The 18,982-nt window shown below is 35.0% G+C and overlaps 1 protein-coding gene across 1 annotated transcript in view; it reads right to left on the reverse strand.

The window, feature by feature from the left end:
• LOC308655905 (calcium-activated chloride channel regulator 1-like) overlaps positions 1–8,435 on the reverse strand; it is a gene marked incomplete at both ends in the record, with an annotated part of 28,976 nt that extends 20,541 nt beyond the window's left edge. The window contains 5 exons of the mRNA XM_081306324.1: positions 3,806–3,986; positions 5,999–6,107; positions 6,602–6,749; positions 6,943–7,083; positions 8,277–8,435. Of these exons, the coding sequence (XP_081162450.1) occupies positions 3,806–3,986; positions 5,999–6,107; positions 6,602–6,749; positions 6,943–7,083; positions 8,277–8,435 (738 nt within the window). The remainder of the gene's footprint in view (positions 1–3,805; positions 3,987–5,998; positions 6,108–6,601; positions 6,750–6,942; positions 7,084–8,276) is intronic.
• Positions 8,436–18,982: the final 10,547 nt, after the last annotated feature.

The following is an 18,982-nucleotide window of genomic DNA, read 5'->3' on the forward strand; positions in this document are numbered from 1 at the left end:
CCCAATGCAAACACTCTATTTGTAAACTCATTTTTAGAAGAACTAAATTATTAACTTTGAATGCCTTTTATTTAAATTTTAAGATAATTTAAAAATTTAAATTAGTTTCTGACATGGCTCTAATTTACATCTCCCAAGTGGGGTTATATTAGATGGGAGAATCTTATAGTTTGCAATTAAAGCAGTGGTTTATGATCAGTTTTAGCTGTTGTGAAATTCCTGTCAGACCTTTCCTTTACCATTGCCACTGTCTTTATTCAAGTCTCTCACCTTCCTATTGCCTTGGCTTCCCAACTGGTCTCCCTGCCTCACTTCCTCTCATCTCATGCCATCCTATTCTTCACAATTAGAACTGTGTTCCTTAAAGAATTAAGCTGATAACATCACCAGTCCAAAATTGAGAGGACAAAACCCAAACATCTTAGCTTTGTAGGACTTCATTTCTTGCTTCAACCTAATTTTGACTAATTTTCTGACTCTTACTATATATCCTTTGCTTTTACAATAGGACTTCATTCTGTCCCCCTAAAATATGCCAGAAACTTTCACCACGTTCTCTACTAACTTGAATGGTAATTTTGTACAATTAGAAAAAGGCACTTCTTAAGTTCCTTAACACTATGTGCCTGAGATTTGTTCTAGTCAATGTTAAATTCTTTAATTTAGGCAATGTGCAACTTGTGCAACCCTTGCCTTATTCCACTCTTTGCTTTTGTAAATCTGTTTTTTTTAATAGAATATTATTTCCCTTCCTGCTCTGGAAAATTCATACTTATTCTTTTCAAATCCCAGCTCAAAACTCATATTTTCAGAAACCTTTTTTGGATCTCCAGTTAGAAATGTTTGCTACTCTTAAAACATTTGGTTCATATCTCTTCCTACTTTGTGTTGAATGTATTTTTCTTGTATCTGTATACTTCTTACTAAACTGAATTCCTCAAGGACAGCTTATCTTTAATTATTTCTGCATTTCTAGCTCCTAATAGAGTTCTGGGCTTGAAGTAGGAATAATAAAGATTATGGAAAGGAATTCATGAATTTGAATGTTCAATATTTCATACCATATCTCTCCTGGGTCTTACTTTATGCCCTGGATACAAATTTTATGCAATATATTTGGTCTGTGACATAGTAATTGGAAGTTAGTGTTATTCTGGACAAGATGTATCACTAAAACATTTATCTCTGAGCCATATCTTATGTAATTACTCACTCTCCATATTTCAGTTACACAATCTCATTTATTATTATTTAAGTTTTGGGTAGATGCCATAAATCTCCTGATAATCAGTTAATTTTGGAATGTATCATTTGGAACAGGTAGTACATACTCTGATCATCCTCTTGTGTCACATTTTTAAAAAATCTATTTAGATGTAGAACTTCTTGGCTAGCCTTTGTTGATTAGCAGATACAAGTAAACTTCCCTACTTGTGTGAAATATCTTCAGGAGGGAGCTTTATTAAGCTGGAAACCAATTTTTATTTAAAATTTGGGTTAGTGTAAGCATTTTAGAAGAAAATATCAAGCCTATATTTTTACTCAAGCCTTTCAAAATTAATGCCCTATGCACCAAAATAATTTTAAATTTATGGGATGAAGGATGTAGCTCAGTGATTGAGTGCTTGCCCAGCATGGGCAAGGCCCTAGGTTTCATCCTCTGAAATTCAAAAAGAAGAAAATAATTCATTTTTTTCCAGAAACAATAGATCTTTATAAACTTGCCTATAGAAGTATGTTGCTAGTTATTTTGTATATGAAAATCTGCTTCTTTAAATAAGGTGGCCTTACTATTTAGAGGTTGTGTACTTTATTTTGATATGTTGTTTTTGATAACTTTCATATGTTTTGTATTTTAAAATATTTTTGCATGTGTAGAAACTCATTAGGTAGCTACAATAAGTTTGCATTAATTAATATTGGGCTGCACAACAAAGGAAATAATCAGTGGAATCAAGAGACAACATTCAGAACAGGAGAAAATATTTACAAACTGTCCATCTGACAAGGTATTAATATCCAGAATTTATAAGGAACTCAACAGCAAAAACACAAATAATCCAATTAAAAAGTGGGCAAATGATCTGTATAGCTATTTCTCAGAAGAAGACATACAATGGCCGATAGATATAAGAAGAAAATGCTTGACATCATTGATAATCATGGAAATGCAAATCAAAACTATGATGTAATATCATCACACTCTATTTAGAATTGCTATAATAAAAAAGACAAAAATAAATACCGATAAGATGCTTAGAAAAGAGAGGAGCTCTTATATACTGTTGGTGTAAATGTAAATTAGCATAGTCAATATAGACAACAATTTGGAGGTTCCTTTAAAAATTAAAAAGAGAACTATCATATTATTCTGCAATTCTACCATTGGGTATATATCTGAAGGAAATCAAATTAATAGATTAAAGAGACATATGCATTCTTGTTTATCGTAGCACTATTCACAATACCTAAGATATAGAATCAATTTGAGTGTTCATCAATGGATAAATGGTAAGAAAATATGGTATTTATGTACAATAGAATATTATTCTGCAATAAAAAGAATGAAATCCTGTCATTTTCAGCAACATGGATGACTCTGAGGAATATTGTATTAAGTGAAATACCTAGACACAGAAAAACAAATAAACTTTATAATTTCATATGTAGAAGCTAAGAGTTGATCTCATAGAAGCAGAATCTAGAACAGACTGAGAAGAATAGGGGGAAGGAAGACAGGAAGAGGTTGGGTAACTGCTATAAAATTAAAGTTCTAAGAAATAAGTTCTAATATTCTATAGCTCAGTAGGGCAACTATTATAAACAATAATTTATTCTATAGTTCAAAATAGCTAGGCAGGATTTTGGATATTCTTGCTACAGAAAAAAGGATAAATATTTGAGGTGGTGGGAAAATTAATTACTCTAATTTGATCATTACACATTATATACATGTATCAAAATATCACACTGTTCAGGATGTCATTATATGTGAATAAAAATTAATTATGTGTGAATTAAAAATAAAAAAGTAAAAAAGAAGAAAACAAAGATTGGGCTTAATTATCCAGGGAAAGAGATAACTCTTTCTCAAATATTTTACATGCTTTAAAAATTAAAAATTTGAATTTATTTTGACTTCCCTTGTGCTAAGCTCTGTGCTAATACTTTATGTTAGCTCTTGCAAGCCTAACAATTACAATGTGAAGTAGATGTTTTAATTCCTATTTAAGAGACGAAAGTACTATATCTCAGATTTAGCAGTTTGCCCACAGTGACAAAGCTTGAAACTTATAGGCTGGGTTTTTATAACAAGCCTATCTGACTCCAGTGAACTTGCCCTTGTATCTTTTCTGTGGTGATAGACCCATATGTGTGTGTTTTCATAATATCACTTTGCAATAGCTTTGTATGCCTTAAAAGGAAGATAATGGGAAATCTAGAATGTCAGTCCTTTCCAAAGCTGCATTATGAATTACGTTAGAAAAGTAGTATAGCTAATTCTTAGAAAAGGAATTAAAAGTAAGGTTGTAGCTCTTGACACAGTTCACAGAAGTTAATGAGGGAAGGATGCACTAGGGATTTATTATGTGACTCCAATGAGAACAGTATAGTGCTACTTGTGAATAAATGAAACAGGTTAATAAGGAGAGGATGGAAAATTTTCCAGATACATCCTGACAAGCTGGAGGAAATGACCTCTATTTAATTGCCTATATAATTTCTTCCTTTCTATTGGTAGACATAGTTTCATAGTAAAAATTCATCTCCCCAGTTAACTTTTTCCTAGGGGTTCTATACTTACAGAGTTGAGATTTTGCATGAACATTATGGAGTCTCTTGCAGTCTGAGATTTGTTTGGGATAAATGTACATTTTGCTTCATACAGCCCCGTTTTTGAGTCACGTCTGCATTGCCTTGTGATACAGCTGCCTCCCTTGCATTCATTGAAAACCACATTCATACCAGTAATATGAGTGGAACACCTATGATGAGATAGATTACATTTATATATGAAGACTAAGCAAATCAGGAATAAAGACCAACATCCTAAAATCTTACTTTCAGTGACTACTGCTATTGATCATGCACCAAACATACCATTTTGACAAAAGTAGGCACAACGTTCTATCTCTATTTACCATAGATTCAATAAAAACAGTGTTTTCAGTTTATGTTTATTAAACATTCATTCTTCACTATTGTTATCAATAAATCTATTATATTTGTGACTTTGGGCTAAAGATGACAATTCCTAATTTACAGAGATATTTGAAAATTAAATGAGTTAAAAGATACAAAGGAATTGGTTCTTAGTGGGGAGGGGAAAATCAACATTATGTTTAAGGTCCTTTCAGTTTGCATGTGTGGTACACAAGTTTCATATTTCTAGCACTTGGTAATTTATGTTTTGAGAAATAATAGCCTAGACTGAAGGAAGAAATAAAAAATAAACCCTGCATGGAAATGCATGTGCATTCAAACTATTTCATCTGCATGATGAAAATAACTATCAAGTCACTGGTAGGGAGTGTGTGTGTGTGTGTGTGTGTGTGTGTGTGTGTGAGAGAGAGAGAGAGAGAGAGAGAGAGAGAGAGAGAGAGAGAGAGAAAGGAGAGAAGCTTCTAAAGAATCTGCTTATATGTAGTGTATTCTCATTTTATGTTATTCTTAAATTTCTTGAAATTAGTCTTTGTTTGTTTTTCAAGCATTAAAGGAGATAGTGAGTAATATCTTCCAAGAGAATTAGCTCTAGAGTTAGTCTGAAAGTTGAACTTAAACATGATAAGAATCCACTGCCTTAATGTGCCTGTCGCACATAAGAGCTCAATAAGTGTTGTTTTAGATATTTGTTTTTACTTTTATATCTTTTTGAATAACTGATTATAAGGAAACTCATTGTTTTTTATTAATTTATAAAAATTTACTTTTTGATTATTTGTTTTGCTTTGCCTTTTTAGCAGGCCCAAGGCTAGGAGATTAAAAACAAAAGTCACTGTCCTCAAGGATCTTGAAGTGTAGTGAGGAAAATCAAATTACATGGACAATTGCTATGTGATATAAGTGTTAAAGACATATTGCTGTGGGACCTCTCCCTAGGTCATATAACCTCAAATGGAAGGAAAGGAAAGGCATTTAGAGAAGCATTTAAAGGATCAATAGGTATTTTTTTTTTTTTTCGTTTTCCATGCAGGTCACCAGATCAATAGGTATTTTAGGACAAGTTAGGAGTTTTGTGAAATGAGGGTGGGAGACATGAGTGTTCTGGGCTGAGCACTCACTCGGTCTGTGTGAAAGATTCCAGGCAGCTCAGTGAAGAACAGGTGAACAAACACAGAGCACCAGGGAGAGCTGTTTCTTCTAGCGCCCCTCTTTAATACATTTTTTCTCTCAAAGATTTATTTCTTTATTACATTGATTTTTGTAGTTCTTCAATACTCTTTTAAGTACTGCATATGCTTGATTTTTTAAAAAAAGCTTAAACATCTATTTATATATAGGACCTGTTTCTATCCACCCCCAGAATTATGTTTCTTAAAAAAACAGATTTACTCACTTACCCTTGTAAAATATACCTATTTTCCTGAAATGAAAACTAAAATATGTTTACCATGAAATTGTAGCAGCTTAACTTACCTCCATGAAGCAGATTTCATCTTAAAAAATTATGAATCAAGTTGAACAAAAAAGTGGGTAGAGTTGAATTCTAATTCTCTAATCTCTTAGGGTTTGGCTTTTTTCTTTCTCTTTTGCCAGTAACACACATTAGTACAGTTCTGTGAGTGGTGAAATGATTCCCAGTTCCTGATTGATCTTGATTCCCAGATGGACTCCCCAGACATAATTTTATACATTCATAATGGTGCAGGTTGGATATTGTAATTTACCATATGAAAATTCAACCACTTGAGAGATAGTCTTTGTTTGTGTATTGTAAAAAATTGGAAAATCATTAAGTGAAAAGTTTTGAAATTGAAGTTGTTCAATACAATGATACCTTGTTGCTTCAATAGTGTTCTTTCTGGAAATATAGAATGGCCGGTCCACATTATACTCATCAAATACTCCCCACCGGAGATGGGCCCACTCATGGACAAACACTTTGCCTATGAGAGAATATTGCCACTTATAAATTTATATTTCTAATATTTTCATACAGTTTCCTTATATTTTAAATCTCTCCCTATTTACCAACCTAACTGAGTCAAGATACTCTAGAAATTAACACTTTTCATTAGGTCAAAAAAGTTGAAATGGGTTAGCACCAATAAACAACTCATTTTATTTATGTATTTTTTAAAATATTTATTTTTTAGTTGTAATTGGACACAATATCTTTATTTTATTTATTTATTTTTATGTGGTGCCTCGAATGTCCTAAGCAAGTGCTGTACCATCATGCCAGCCCACAACTCATTTTATTATTAAAACCATCACACAAAAGAAATAGGTTAAATATAATTTGCATATTTCCAAACAAAAGTATAACTTAATACCTATTTTTTCTTCTTAAAAATCTTAAAAATACTCTCAATCACAATTTTATGTGTTTTTACCCCCATTGGAAGTAAGAACATAAATATAAAATAAATATCCCTACCTCGAGGCCCATAGATAGACATATTATCAGTCAACAGGAAGTTTGGAGTGAAATGTATATATTGTCCTTTCTCTCCACACTGTCCGTATTGAAGAGTATAGGGATCATCTCCATATTTCAGGTAAGGATCAGCAACTATGACATCTGCCTGAAAAGCAAGCAAACAAACAAATAAAACGAATGGAAGCAAATTCTAAGGGGATTTTAAAAGCAAGGAATTTTCATCTACACTAAGAATAGTTACTTCTAATTTAATTACTAAGTTAGCAATTACAAAAATTATAAGTATGAATTTTTAAAAACCACAGAAAGCACTTTAGGAACTATACAAAATAGCCTACCTGGTCATATGATTCTTGCTTTGGCATTAAGTACTCCGATTTTGACTCCCAGGTAACTGGAATTAAGATGCTTACATTCCTGAAATAAACTCTTCTTTCCGTGGCATGAAACAGGTATGTAGAAGCTTCAGTTACCATTTCCTGATAAAAAGTACCTCATGGTAACAATTTTGCAGTGAAATAAGCATAAAAATAGGCATACAAACTAGAAGAAGCAAATGTAAACTCCTTTTCCTCAGATAGTTTGAAGACTATCACTGAAGAATAGACTGAATTTTATTACATCTCTCCAGTCTGTAAACTTATTTTCATATGACCCCCAAAGCCAACTGTTTTTCACTTGTCCACAACTGCCATGAGCATTATGAGTTGAAGATGGAAATGAGGGTGCTGGGTGAGATACAAAGGAGATTAAGATTGGGAGCTAATTGATAAGTTGCTTATTTAATCAAATGGGTTCTTCTGATTGGGTTGTTTAAGTAAATTGGGAGTTTAAAGTTTGTTTAAAGTTTAAAGATTATTATACTTGTTAATTAAAACTTGCTAGATTTATTTTTAATTTTCTCATAAAAGACTAAAAGTTTTGGGCTGGGGATGTGGCTCAGTTGGTAGAGTGCTTGCCTAGCATGCACAAGACCCTGGGTTCAATTCCCAGCATGGAAAAAAAAATACTGAAGTTTTATCAAACAGCAATATTTACTTTTGCCACTTACGTATGTCTGTTCAAATCACCTAATTTCTCTGATTTATACAAGAGTCATAATCCCAATTCTTGACCTCCTCACTGGGATATTGAGAGGATCAAGGAAGATAGCAGATATTAAAATGTCATATATAAATTGTTTTTTGTTATACTAATACAGATTAAATCAGGAAGATAAATCAATTTTAAAATATTTTCTTTAACATAAAATACATAACATTTTTATGTTATATTTTCCAGAAGTAAAAATATGAATAACTGGGAAATCATGTAAGATAGCGAGCCTCTATAGTTTAAATGTAAATTAGTTTTTTAAACTTGATAAAAGTAATTTTTGAAGACAAGTTATGAGGACATTTCTCTACTTTCTCTTAAGTTTTTCTGTTAGCTTTACTAGGTGAAAAAATCTTTAGTAATTCAGTCTTTCAATAATCCATTAAGGGAATTATATTAATATATAATAAAAACATAAAACTAGCAGATATTAATCTTGAAAGTTTAGATAAATACTACATAAATGATGAACACTGTCAAGCAACTTTGGGAAGCTATAACTGTGTGAGTGTTATGTTTGTCTAGGTAAAGATAGTCATTGAAACAAAAATAAATGGATAATAAAATTTTCTCTTACCTTTATGCTTTGAATGAGTGTTTCATTTTCTGGTATGCTGGGATTAATTGCAATGACAATGTCTTCATATCCATTGTTATTCAAACTTACCATTGAGCTTTTCACCTTAGGCAAAAAGTGCAATACTAAGAACAGAATAAGCTTCAGCCTGAACACCATTTTTTTTTGCAGGAGCTACAATAGCCCTTATGGAAATGTAAGGTGGTATTTATGTGTCTGCTTAGCTCAGAAATTTGAATCAAGACCAACATATTTGCATGACATAATAGAGTAAAATTCAAAAATTTCTTGGTGAACTTCCTCATCTTATTCATTCTAAAGATTTAGTTGTTAAGTGGCAGTTGAGATTATGCTGAACATATTAATCATGCTTTCTAAAACAGCTAAGGCATTAAGTAAGCATTTATTGGATTGTGACATTCTTTTAGATTGTTTGTGTAGTACTCCTCTTAGTGGTGGGTGGATATCATTGCAATCATCATTACCATCAAATACTAGTAGAGAAGTCAGTCTCTGGATCCCTTTACGGAAAGACAATCTCTGGAGGGGTGAGGAAATGAACTCAATAAATTGAACATAATAAAAGAGCACATGAAAAAGGTTTGTATTAAAAAATGCTGAAGTGGGAGTGGCAGTAAAGTAAGGGTTTATATTCTTTCTTTAGATGGGAGTGATACAAACACAGTGGTTGGCAACAACTATAGGTCAAGGGGGAAAATTTTTTTTATTACCTTCTGTGATAGTTACTTGTTTATTCAATTTTCAAATAACATTGAATGCTTTAGATCCTTGTGTAACTTGAGAAGTCCATATGCTTCAGTTAAGATTTCTTTATGGGAGTTAACACAAATGTTCCTTGGTTTGAAATAGTTGTATATATACCATTGTGAGCTTGCTCTGGAATCTGATGAACTAAGCCCAACTCTTGCTTCAGTCATTTAAATAGAAATGTGATTCTTTGTAAGAATTGTATGACTGTTTTTTCAAGCCTAGTTTCTTTTCTGTGAAATAAGAATAATTGTGGGATGTTGGAAGAACATTTAGTTCTTAGACAACCTATGAAAAGCCCTCCACACAAGACTTCTGATATCTAATAAGCCTTCAATAAATGTTATACACTATTATTAAACATTGTATGGTACAAATACAAAGCTTGTTTTTTCTAATTAAATTATGTTTTCATTGGTTTATTTTGTAAAAGTTTATGTAACCTTACAGTGTTTAACTGGGGAATGAGAAGTCCCTGAGACTAGAGGAGGAACTGCCTGTTAGAAAGTTTCTTTAAGATTTTGGGAATGTTCTCTATGTCCATCTATTAATAATATCTAGGTTTGGCCTCATTGGTAAAATCATCCCAAATCATTCCCACTAGAACTAATTTTTCCTTTGAACTTACTTGAAACATTATATTACATACCCATTACATTGTTTTGTTATTAATATACACAGTACATCTCCAAATTAGATTGTAAAAACCTTGGAGGGAAGAGTGTTTTTCTGAGTTTCACCTCTCTCAACTTCAATTTCCTTAACCAGAAAACAAGGATAGTAATACTTGTTGAGAAGGAAGATTGTGAAGGTTGAGTGAAATAGCATGTGTGAAAGCACCTATTGTAAATGCTAGTGTATTGTAGACCCCCAATAAATGTTTATTCCTTGCTTTTTCTTATTTCTTTTAGCTCATACAGAAAGGTTTTGTGGCTTCTATGTTTAGGCCCAGTGTTCTGCTCTTTAGCAAGAACAGAAATGAGGAAAACATAGGCATTGCTTCCAAAGAACTTGAAGAACTTGTTGCACAGATTAGATTAGAGTATAAAAAGATTAAAACAAAAATAGAAAAGTTCTATGAGTTACAAACACAGCTGCAGCAAGCCAAAAGTTGGGGAATACTTTCTGTATGAAGAGAGAGTCAAGAAAGATATGGTGGTAGGCCGTTTCTTAGACAGTGGAGAAATTAATTTGCTGTAGATTATACTTTTCAGAAAAGGACAACTACAATGTTGAAAACTCAGGTCAATCAGTTTCAGAGTCTATGTTTTTTTAAACGTGTGGCATATAACACTTTCAAAAGGATGATAAGTGGATATTAATCTTAAAAATTATTTTGAAAGTAGTTTCTTTTTATTATAAACAGTAGTTGTCAGTAGAAGATTCAAAATGCAGATTTCTATGATTGATTTTGTATGAGTCAGAGGAATTTCTATTTTGTTTCAATTTTAGGCTGAATGATGGAATTTTCTTTGGCTGGTTTGCCTTAAGAATTAAGAATTAGATACAAGTCTTTCAGAACTTAATTATTCATTTTTGATAATTTGGAGGCAAAAAACCTTTCAAGAAGTCATTATTAAATTGTATCTGAAATAGAAGTGGACAAGCATAAAAATCATATTGCCACAAAATTTCAGAAATTTAATATCTAAGAGTTTTTAAAGTGATCTTTATTAAAACTGATTTTTAAAATTCTTTTGCTAGTGCCTCTTCTTCCTAAAAGATATTTTTTTTTTCTGAGTGGAAAGTTGTAAGCTGGGAAGGGTTCAAGTATTGATGCAATAGCAAATCAGTTTTTACATAGTTACACTGCCTTTCAAAGAGGCAAATGAAGATCAGTTAAAAGTAAATGACATTCTTTGTAATATTGAATCTAAAGAAGGGAATATTAAGAGCTCACCGATGGATGTGATTCACTGATTTAAAAGAATGAGACAACACAACTGCACACACCCATTCATGCCCCAGTGCAGTCATTCTTAGATGTCATATTTAATTCCTATAGAGATAAAGCTGGAATTAGCTGTTACAAAAACTTGAAACTGAAGAATACAGTGAATTGGCAATTTAATTTCCTTGTAAACACTCCTTCAGAATTGCCTTTATTGACTCTTTCTTTGCTTCTTCTGTTATATCATCATCTTTGAAACATCATTCTATTTGCTGCCAATAATCATACCCTGAATTTGAGAATATTCTCTCCATTTTTATTAATCTGTTCATTCATTCAGTAAACTTAATGAACATTTAAAATATGTCAGGGGCTCTGCCATGCAGGGTTATAATAGTATTGTTTTAGTTATGGTCATTACCTTCTCAAGGTGCTTATGATCTAGTGAAGATGCTGGACATGAGTGATTATGTTGATTGATTTTCTGCTTGTTCTTTATACAACAGTAAGCATTGTTTCAATTTAGAGAATGCTCTGATTGATTATTGTATAATTCTCAAGAATTTTGTACTTAACATTATCTCAAGCAAACTTTGTTAACTTCTAAATTCAGTAGCACACCATGTAAATTGCCTTAATATCTACTCGCCTGTCCTTCTTGCTAAAAACTTTATTTTTTTCAGCCATCCTCAATTCTTATATGATTAAAAGGATAGTTGTTCCCATTGCAAGCTCAAGTGTAAATCCAGGTTAGTCTAAGTTCGTGGTCTTCAAAGTGTAGTTTGCAGCTCCCTGAAGCCCTCCTAAATCCCCTCTGAAAGTTCAAAACTATTTTAATTATCATGTTAAGAAGTTTGCATTTTTTAGTGTGTTGACATTTTTAAATTAATTAATTTATTTTAATTAGGTATATATGGCAGCACAATGCATTTTGACTCATTGTATACAATGGCAGCACAACTTTTCATTTCTATGGTTGTATATGATGTAGCATTGCACCGTATGTGCAGTCAGTCATACATGTACCTAGGGTAATGATGTCCCTCTCATTCCACCATCTTTCCTGCCCCCATACCCGCTCCTCTGCCCACTTTGTCCAATCAAACTTCTCCATTTTCCCCAGGGCTCCCCCACCCATTATGGATAAGCATCCACTTATCAGAAAGAACATTTGATTAGTGTGTTGACATTTGATAATGATGATGCAAAAGATGGCACCTTAGCATGAGTCTAAACAGTGACCCTAAAGTGTACTTACGTATAGTCATTGGATTCTTCACTACCAAGCACTAGAAGAATAAAATGTCTATTTCAATTAAGACTGGTATGATGAAGCAATAAAAATTAATTTTGTTAAATTAAAAAACAACTATACGCATTCTTAGTCTATATCCTGTGTTTAATAACTCTAATAGTAACATTTTTGGGGGCAGGTATTGGGGATTGAACTCAGGGGCACTCAACCACTGAGCCAAATTCCCAGCTATTTTGTATTTTATTTAGGGACAGGATCTCACTGAGTTGCTTAGTGCCTCACTGTTGCTGAGGCTGGCTTTGAACACTCCTGCCTCAGCTTCTGCATCGCACCCAACCAATAGTAACACTTTGTAACTCTTTATATATATATATTTTGTTGTTGTTGGATCTCACCCATGGTGGCTTGTTTCCTTTATGTTTAGAGATGTTTGACTTTCACTTGCTTATTTGGAACTTTATTTATAGATCTTTGAAGTCCTAGATGAAGAATTTCTTAGAAGAATTTATGGTTGTGAGTAAAGCTATCTGAGTGCACTACTGCTTTGACACCGCTTTTTTTCTTAAAACAGATTTCTGCTATGTGAAGTTAACATATAGACCAATGGCGCTTAAGTTTTAAATCTTTGGGTTTACTCCATGGAAATAGTTAAAATAATTTCAGAGGAAAGACTTGCTTGACCTAACTTTAAACAGAGATGCCCCAAGCTCAGCTATTTGACTATTGACAAGCATTGGGGTAATGAGTTTCAGAACTCAAGACTAATCAATCAATTGTAGGTAGAGAGGCTGGATCATGTGAGAATATAGTAGCTTCTAAAGGAACATGGTAACTTCTAAGGGAATAATGAGTGAACAAACATTTCTGCTTGTTCTTTCCCGAGTAATGCCCAAGTTTTGTAGTACTTGGTTAACAAGGATCTAACAACACACCTGTTTTACTGTTCTAGTAGTTTTAGAAAGTGAATTTTGTGACTTAAGTATTCTGAAAATATGGATGAGTGAAATTTGTTAATTTACTAAACTCTCTGGGGTTCTGTGTGTATATCTTGTCAGTGAAAGTGTTAGATCCAATGGTTACTAGGGTCCCCAATATGGAAGCACTATTATTTTAAGAGTTACTTCTTCATTAATCAATGAATTAAAATTTTATCAACAACCATGCATCTAATAGACTTTTGTGAATACCTTCTATGTGCAAGATATTGCACTAGGTGTGGTATGAATGATTTTAATCAATTTTTTAATTCTATTGATTATAAACTAATCTTTCTCATTGAAATATTGCTTATATTTTAATAATACTGCTTTATTCATATAGTAACAAAGACAATCTTTAGTATAGTTTTGGTTTAAAAAATTCACAAATTTTACATTAATATTACAATAAGTTTTTATGTATAGATATTATGTAATTGATTGACATTAAAGGTAATTAAAAATATTTGTGAATGAGCAATGAGGTGGCTATTATCATTCCTTTCTAGTGGAAGGGTAAATTGGTATATCCTTTTGGGAAAGCAAGATGAAAATACATGGTATGTGATTATTTTTAAAATTATATTTGATTCAGCAATCTCATGTCCATGGATCTATTTTAAGGTAATATACAAGGTTATATATTTAGTACAACTATATTTATGACAATATTATTTTAAAATAAAAAATTCTGAACAATATACATTTTTATTATTAGGAAGATAGGTAACAAATTATATCTATCAAGAATATTACAGAGTCAAGTTTCTGAAGGTTGTTTATGAAAACTGAATTTAGAATTTGATTTTAATATTTATATATGGATAGAAAATATCTGGGAAAAGTAAACAAAACTCTTTAGCATTTTCCTTTGTTTATTGGTATTACAATTTACTATTATTTTATTCTTTAATTCTTTTCTATATTATCCACATTTTTCATAATAAATGTTACATAAAACACTTTAAATTATTTTTTGTTTTATTTGTTTTTGTTAGATATATATGACAGTAGAGTGTATTTTGACATATTATACATACATGGAGTTTAACTTATTCTAATTAGGATCCCATTACTGTGGTATATGATGTGAAGTTTCACTAGTGATATATTCACATATGAACTTAGGAAAGTTATGTCAGATTCATTCTATTGTCTTTCCCATTCCCATTCTTCCTCTCTTCCCTTTATTCCCCTTTGTTTAATCTACTGAACTTCTATTCTTCCCTTCCCTGCCTTGTTGTATGTTAGCATTGGGATATCAAAGAGAATATTTGACCTTTGGTTTTGGGGATTGGCTTATTTCACTTAGCTTGATAGTCTCCAGTTCCATGCATTTACTGGCAAAAGTCATAAAGTCATTCTTTTTTATTGCTGAGTAATACTACATTGGGTATATATACCACATTTTCTTGATCCATTCATCTGTTTAAGGGCACCTAGGTTGGCTCCAGAGCTTAACAATTGTGAATGGAGCTGCTATAAAAACTGATGTGGCTGCTGGTTTTAACTACTTTGGATATATGCCAAGAAGTAAGATAGCTGGGTCAAATGGTGGTTCCATTCCAAGTTTTCTGAGGACTCTCCATACTGCTTTCCATTGTGGTTGCACCAATTTGTAGTTCCAACAGCAATGTCTGAGTGTCCATTTCCCCCTACATCCTTACTAACATTTATTGTTTACTTGTATTCTTGATAATTGTCATTCTGACTGGAATGAGGTGGAATATGAATGTAGTTTAATTTGCATCTCTCTAATTGCTAGAGATGTTGAACATTTTTCATATATTTTTGATCATTTGTATTTCTTCTGTGAAGTGTCTGTTCATTTCCTTAGTCTCTTTATTGATTGTGTTACTTATATCTTTGGTGTTAAGTTTTTTGAGTTCTTTATATATCCTGGATTAATGCTCTGAGGTGCAGGTGGGTAAACATTTTCTCCCATTATGTAGGGTATCTACATTCTTGATTGTTTCCTTTGCTGTGAAGAAGCTTTTTAGTTTGTTACCATCTCATTTGTTGATTCTTGATTTTACTTCTTGCACTTTAGGAATCTTGTTGAGGAAGTCATTTCCTAAGCTGAAATAATGGAGTGTTGGGCCTATATTTTCTTCTAGTAGGTGCAGGATCTCTGGTCTAATGCCTAGGTCCTTGATCCACTTTGAGTTGATTTTTATGCATGGTGAGAGATAGGGGTTTAATTTCATTTTGCTACATGTAGATTTCCAGTTTTCCCAGCACCATTTGTTGAAGAGACTATCTTTTCTCCAATGTATGTTTAAGGCACCTTTGTCTAGTATGAAATAATTATGTATGTGGGTTTGTCTTGTGTTTTCTATTCTGTTCCATTGGTCTTCATGACTGTTTTGGTGCCAATACCATGCTGTTTTTGTTACTATAGCTCTGAGGTATAATTTAAGGTCTGCGAGTGTGATGCCTCCTGCTTCACTTTTCTCATTAAGAATTACTTTGGCTATTCTGGGGCTCATATTTTGCCAAATGAATTTCATCATGGTATTTTCTATTTCTATGAAGAACATCATTGGAATTTTAATAGGAATTGTATTAAATCTGTATAGCACTTTTGGTAGTATGGACATTAATATTTTTACAACATTAATTTTGCCTCTCCAAGAACATGGGAGATCTTTCCATATGCTAAGGTCTTTTTCAGTCTCTTACTTTAATGACTTATGTAATACACTTTAAAGCAGTGTTTAAAATTAAACCATAAATATTATTTTCATTTAATATATGTAACTCTCATAGCTTTTGGTATATCTGACTTGGACATATTGAAATTTGAAATTATTTCTTAAAATTGGGATGTTTAATACATATCTCATATGCAAAATATCTCTTTTCAATATGAAATTTGTTATATTATACACTATGTCTTAGTGAAAAAGATATGCCAACCAGTTGTAGATTTTAACTTTTGACCAATTATTTTCTTTAATTTGTTGGTGTTGCCATTAGCACTGGTCCTGGATTATGATTTTTTTTTAAACTGATATATCACCTAAGGTCAGTTGATTATTATTTAATCCTTTCCATATAATCAAGCTTATTATCAAGATCAAAAGTCCCAAGCAGATGATGGAAACTTCCTTTAAAACCAAATGTTTATCCCAACTTATATATTAAATTTGTTCAATGATTTTTTTTGTTAAGTTGTGATTGAATACTTAAAGTTGTGTGCCTCCATTATATAGAATCTTTTTTAAAAAATAAAACTGCTTTATTGAGGTATAATTATTATTAATAGCCATGTACATCTAATGTCTGCAACTTGATGAGTTTGGGATGAGTATTTAATCATAAAACCATCTTTACCTTTAAAATCATAGACATATCCATCACCTTGCAAAGCTTTCTACTGAACTTTTCTTTGTTAGAAGGCTTTTGATTAATGATTCCATCTCCTTACTTGCTATTGGTCTTTTCAGCTATTTTATTTTTCTTAAATAATTTGGGCTCAATAGGTGTGCTTTTAGGAATTTATTCATTTGTTCTAAGTTATCCAGTTTGTTGGCATTTATTGTCCATGGTAATCCTGATCTTTTGTGTTTTCAAAATATCAGTTGTTATGTCTCGTCTTTCATGAATGGTTTTATTTATTTGAGTCTTTTCCCTTATTTTCTTAGTTTTAGCTAAGCGTTTGTCAATTTTGTTTACCTTTTAAAACAACCAACTCTTGGAGTGGAAGATGGCGGCGAAGGGAGTGCATCACCCCCGTGCGCCGCGTCACTGTGCGGGAGAAAGACGAGGTGAAACAGCTGAAGGCTGTCTTGTTGGGAAATTCCAGCGAAATTGAGGTGCTCCAGAATCTAGTAGAGGGATTTCCATCGCGCGAGGTTTGGCTGCGGGGGCTCGGACGCGGACGATTTCTCCGCACGGAGGGTCGCATTGCCTGATCGGCGGATCGCCCTGCGGCTGGAGTCTGCGGCGTGCGCTGGGAAGCGGCGAGGTTCCGGAGCGGGGGTTAAGCGATGCGGATTCTGGGGGCTCCTGCCAGCGGTGCAATGGCCGTGCTTAGTGCTGAGTTCTGGCTTTGAGACGGAGGAGAGAAGCGGTCCAGTTCGGTTCTCGACACCGGTCGGACCACGGAGGAGGACAGCGGCCACCATCTTGGAGAGCTGATGGAATCATCCCTGTTTTCTACTGATCTCAGCTCATTCAGCTACGGAACAGGTGATTTCAGGCTGGTATTTGCCTGCGTCTCGCAGACAGATCGCTCAGGCTCAGGGCTAGAGAACCTGTGGAGAATACTCCTTGGGGCTCGCTCCTAGCAAAGCATGCACCGAGCTCTGAGCGGCTGGGTTCTGGTTCCCGCAGCTGCTTTGGCCCAGGGCTGGGGAACCCGCGGAGACTGCGTATTGAAGTCAGCTCCTAGTGGAGCGTGCATCGAGCTCAAAGCGGCTGGGTTCTGACCCCGGGAACAGTTTTGGCCCAGGGCTGGGGAACACGCGGGGACTGCGTCTTTGAGCCTGCTCACAGCAGAGCGTGCACCGAGCTCGGAGAGCTTGGAGCGGCCGGGCTCTGGCTCCCAGAGCTGCTTTGGCCCAGGGCAGGGGAACCCGCGGAGATCGCTCCTTGGAGCCTGCTCCTAGCAGAGCATGCACCAGGCTCGGAGAGGCCGGGTTCTGGCTCCCGGAGTGGCTTTGGCCCAGGGACGGGGACCCCGCGGTAACTGCTTCTCGGTCCGGGTCCTGCTGGGTGCACTGGGGGCCAGAGGGGCAGAGTGGAGCTGCCGCCTGCGCCCAGAACAGGCCAAGTGACCCGCCGGCGTGGTATCACGACACCCCAACTGTAGCTGGGGCCGAAGAGAGTAGCCTGGAACAGGACCAGCGACCCCACGGCGCGGTAGCCAAGTCACCCCATTTGGAGTAGGGGCTGTGTAGAACCGCCGTCTGAGCTTGCAAGGTAGGCAGACCTGCGACCCACTGGCAGGACAGGCCCGGTAGCCTGCCAGCGTGGTGGACACGTAGCACCGAGGCAGTCACGTCACACTGGTTGGAGTAGGGGTGGAGCAGAGCCGCCGCCCGTGTCCGGAAAAGGCCCAGCGACCCGTTGGAGAGGCAGTCAGGTAGCCCCATTTGGAGTGGGGGCTGAGCAGAACTGCCGCCCGAGCCCGCAAGGTAGGCAGACCTGCGACCCACCGGTGGAACAGGCCTAGAGGCCTGCCAGCGTGGTAGACACGTCACACCAATTGGAGTAGGGGTCGAGCAGAGCCACCACCCACATCCGGATCAGGACCAACGACCCGAGGGCGTGGTAGTTACATCACCACAATTGGAGTGGGGGCAGAGCAGAGCTGCCACCCGCGCCCGCAGGGTGGGCAGACCTGCGACCGACCAGTGTGGTAGACAGATCACCCTAATTAGAGGAGGAGCACAGCCACTACCCGCCCTGCAAGGGAGATTTTCCAACTATACAAGAGCAATATAAATAAATAGGGGGAAAATTTCAAAAACACAACAGTTTCACCAAGCAGAAAGAAACGCGAGCAGTATGAAAAGACAAGGAAAGAAAGGACCACAAGCAATGCAGGTCAACTCAACTCTAGAAGAGGTAATAGCTGCAACAGATGGAATGTCAGATAAAGAGTTCAGGATATACATGCTTCAGATGATCTGGAGTCTCAAGGAAGACATGAGACAGCAAAATCAGACAATGAAAGATCACATTGACAAGGAACTACATAAACAAATCCAGGAAGCAAAAGATCAATTACACAGGGAGATAGAGGTAATAAAAAACAAACAAATAGAAATCCTAGAAATGCAGGAAGCAATAAACCAACTTAAAAACT

The sequence above is a fragment of the Spermophilus citellus genome (assembly GCF_964194105.1).
Source record: "Spermophilus citellus genome assembly, chromosome: 9".
NCBI lineage: Eukaryota > Metazoa > Chordata > Mammalia > Rodentia > Sciuridae > Spermophilus > Spermophilus citellus.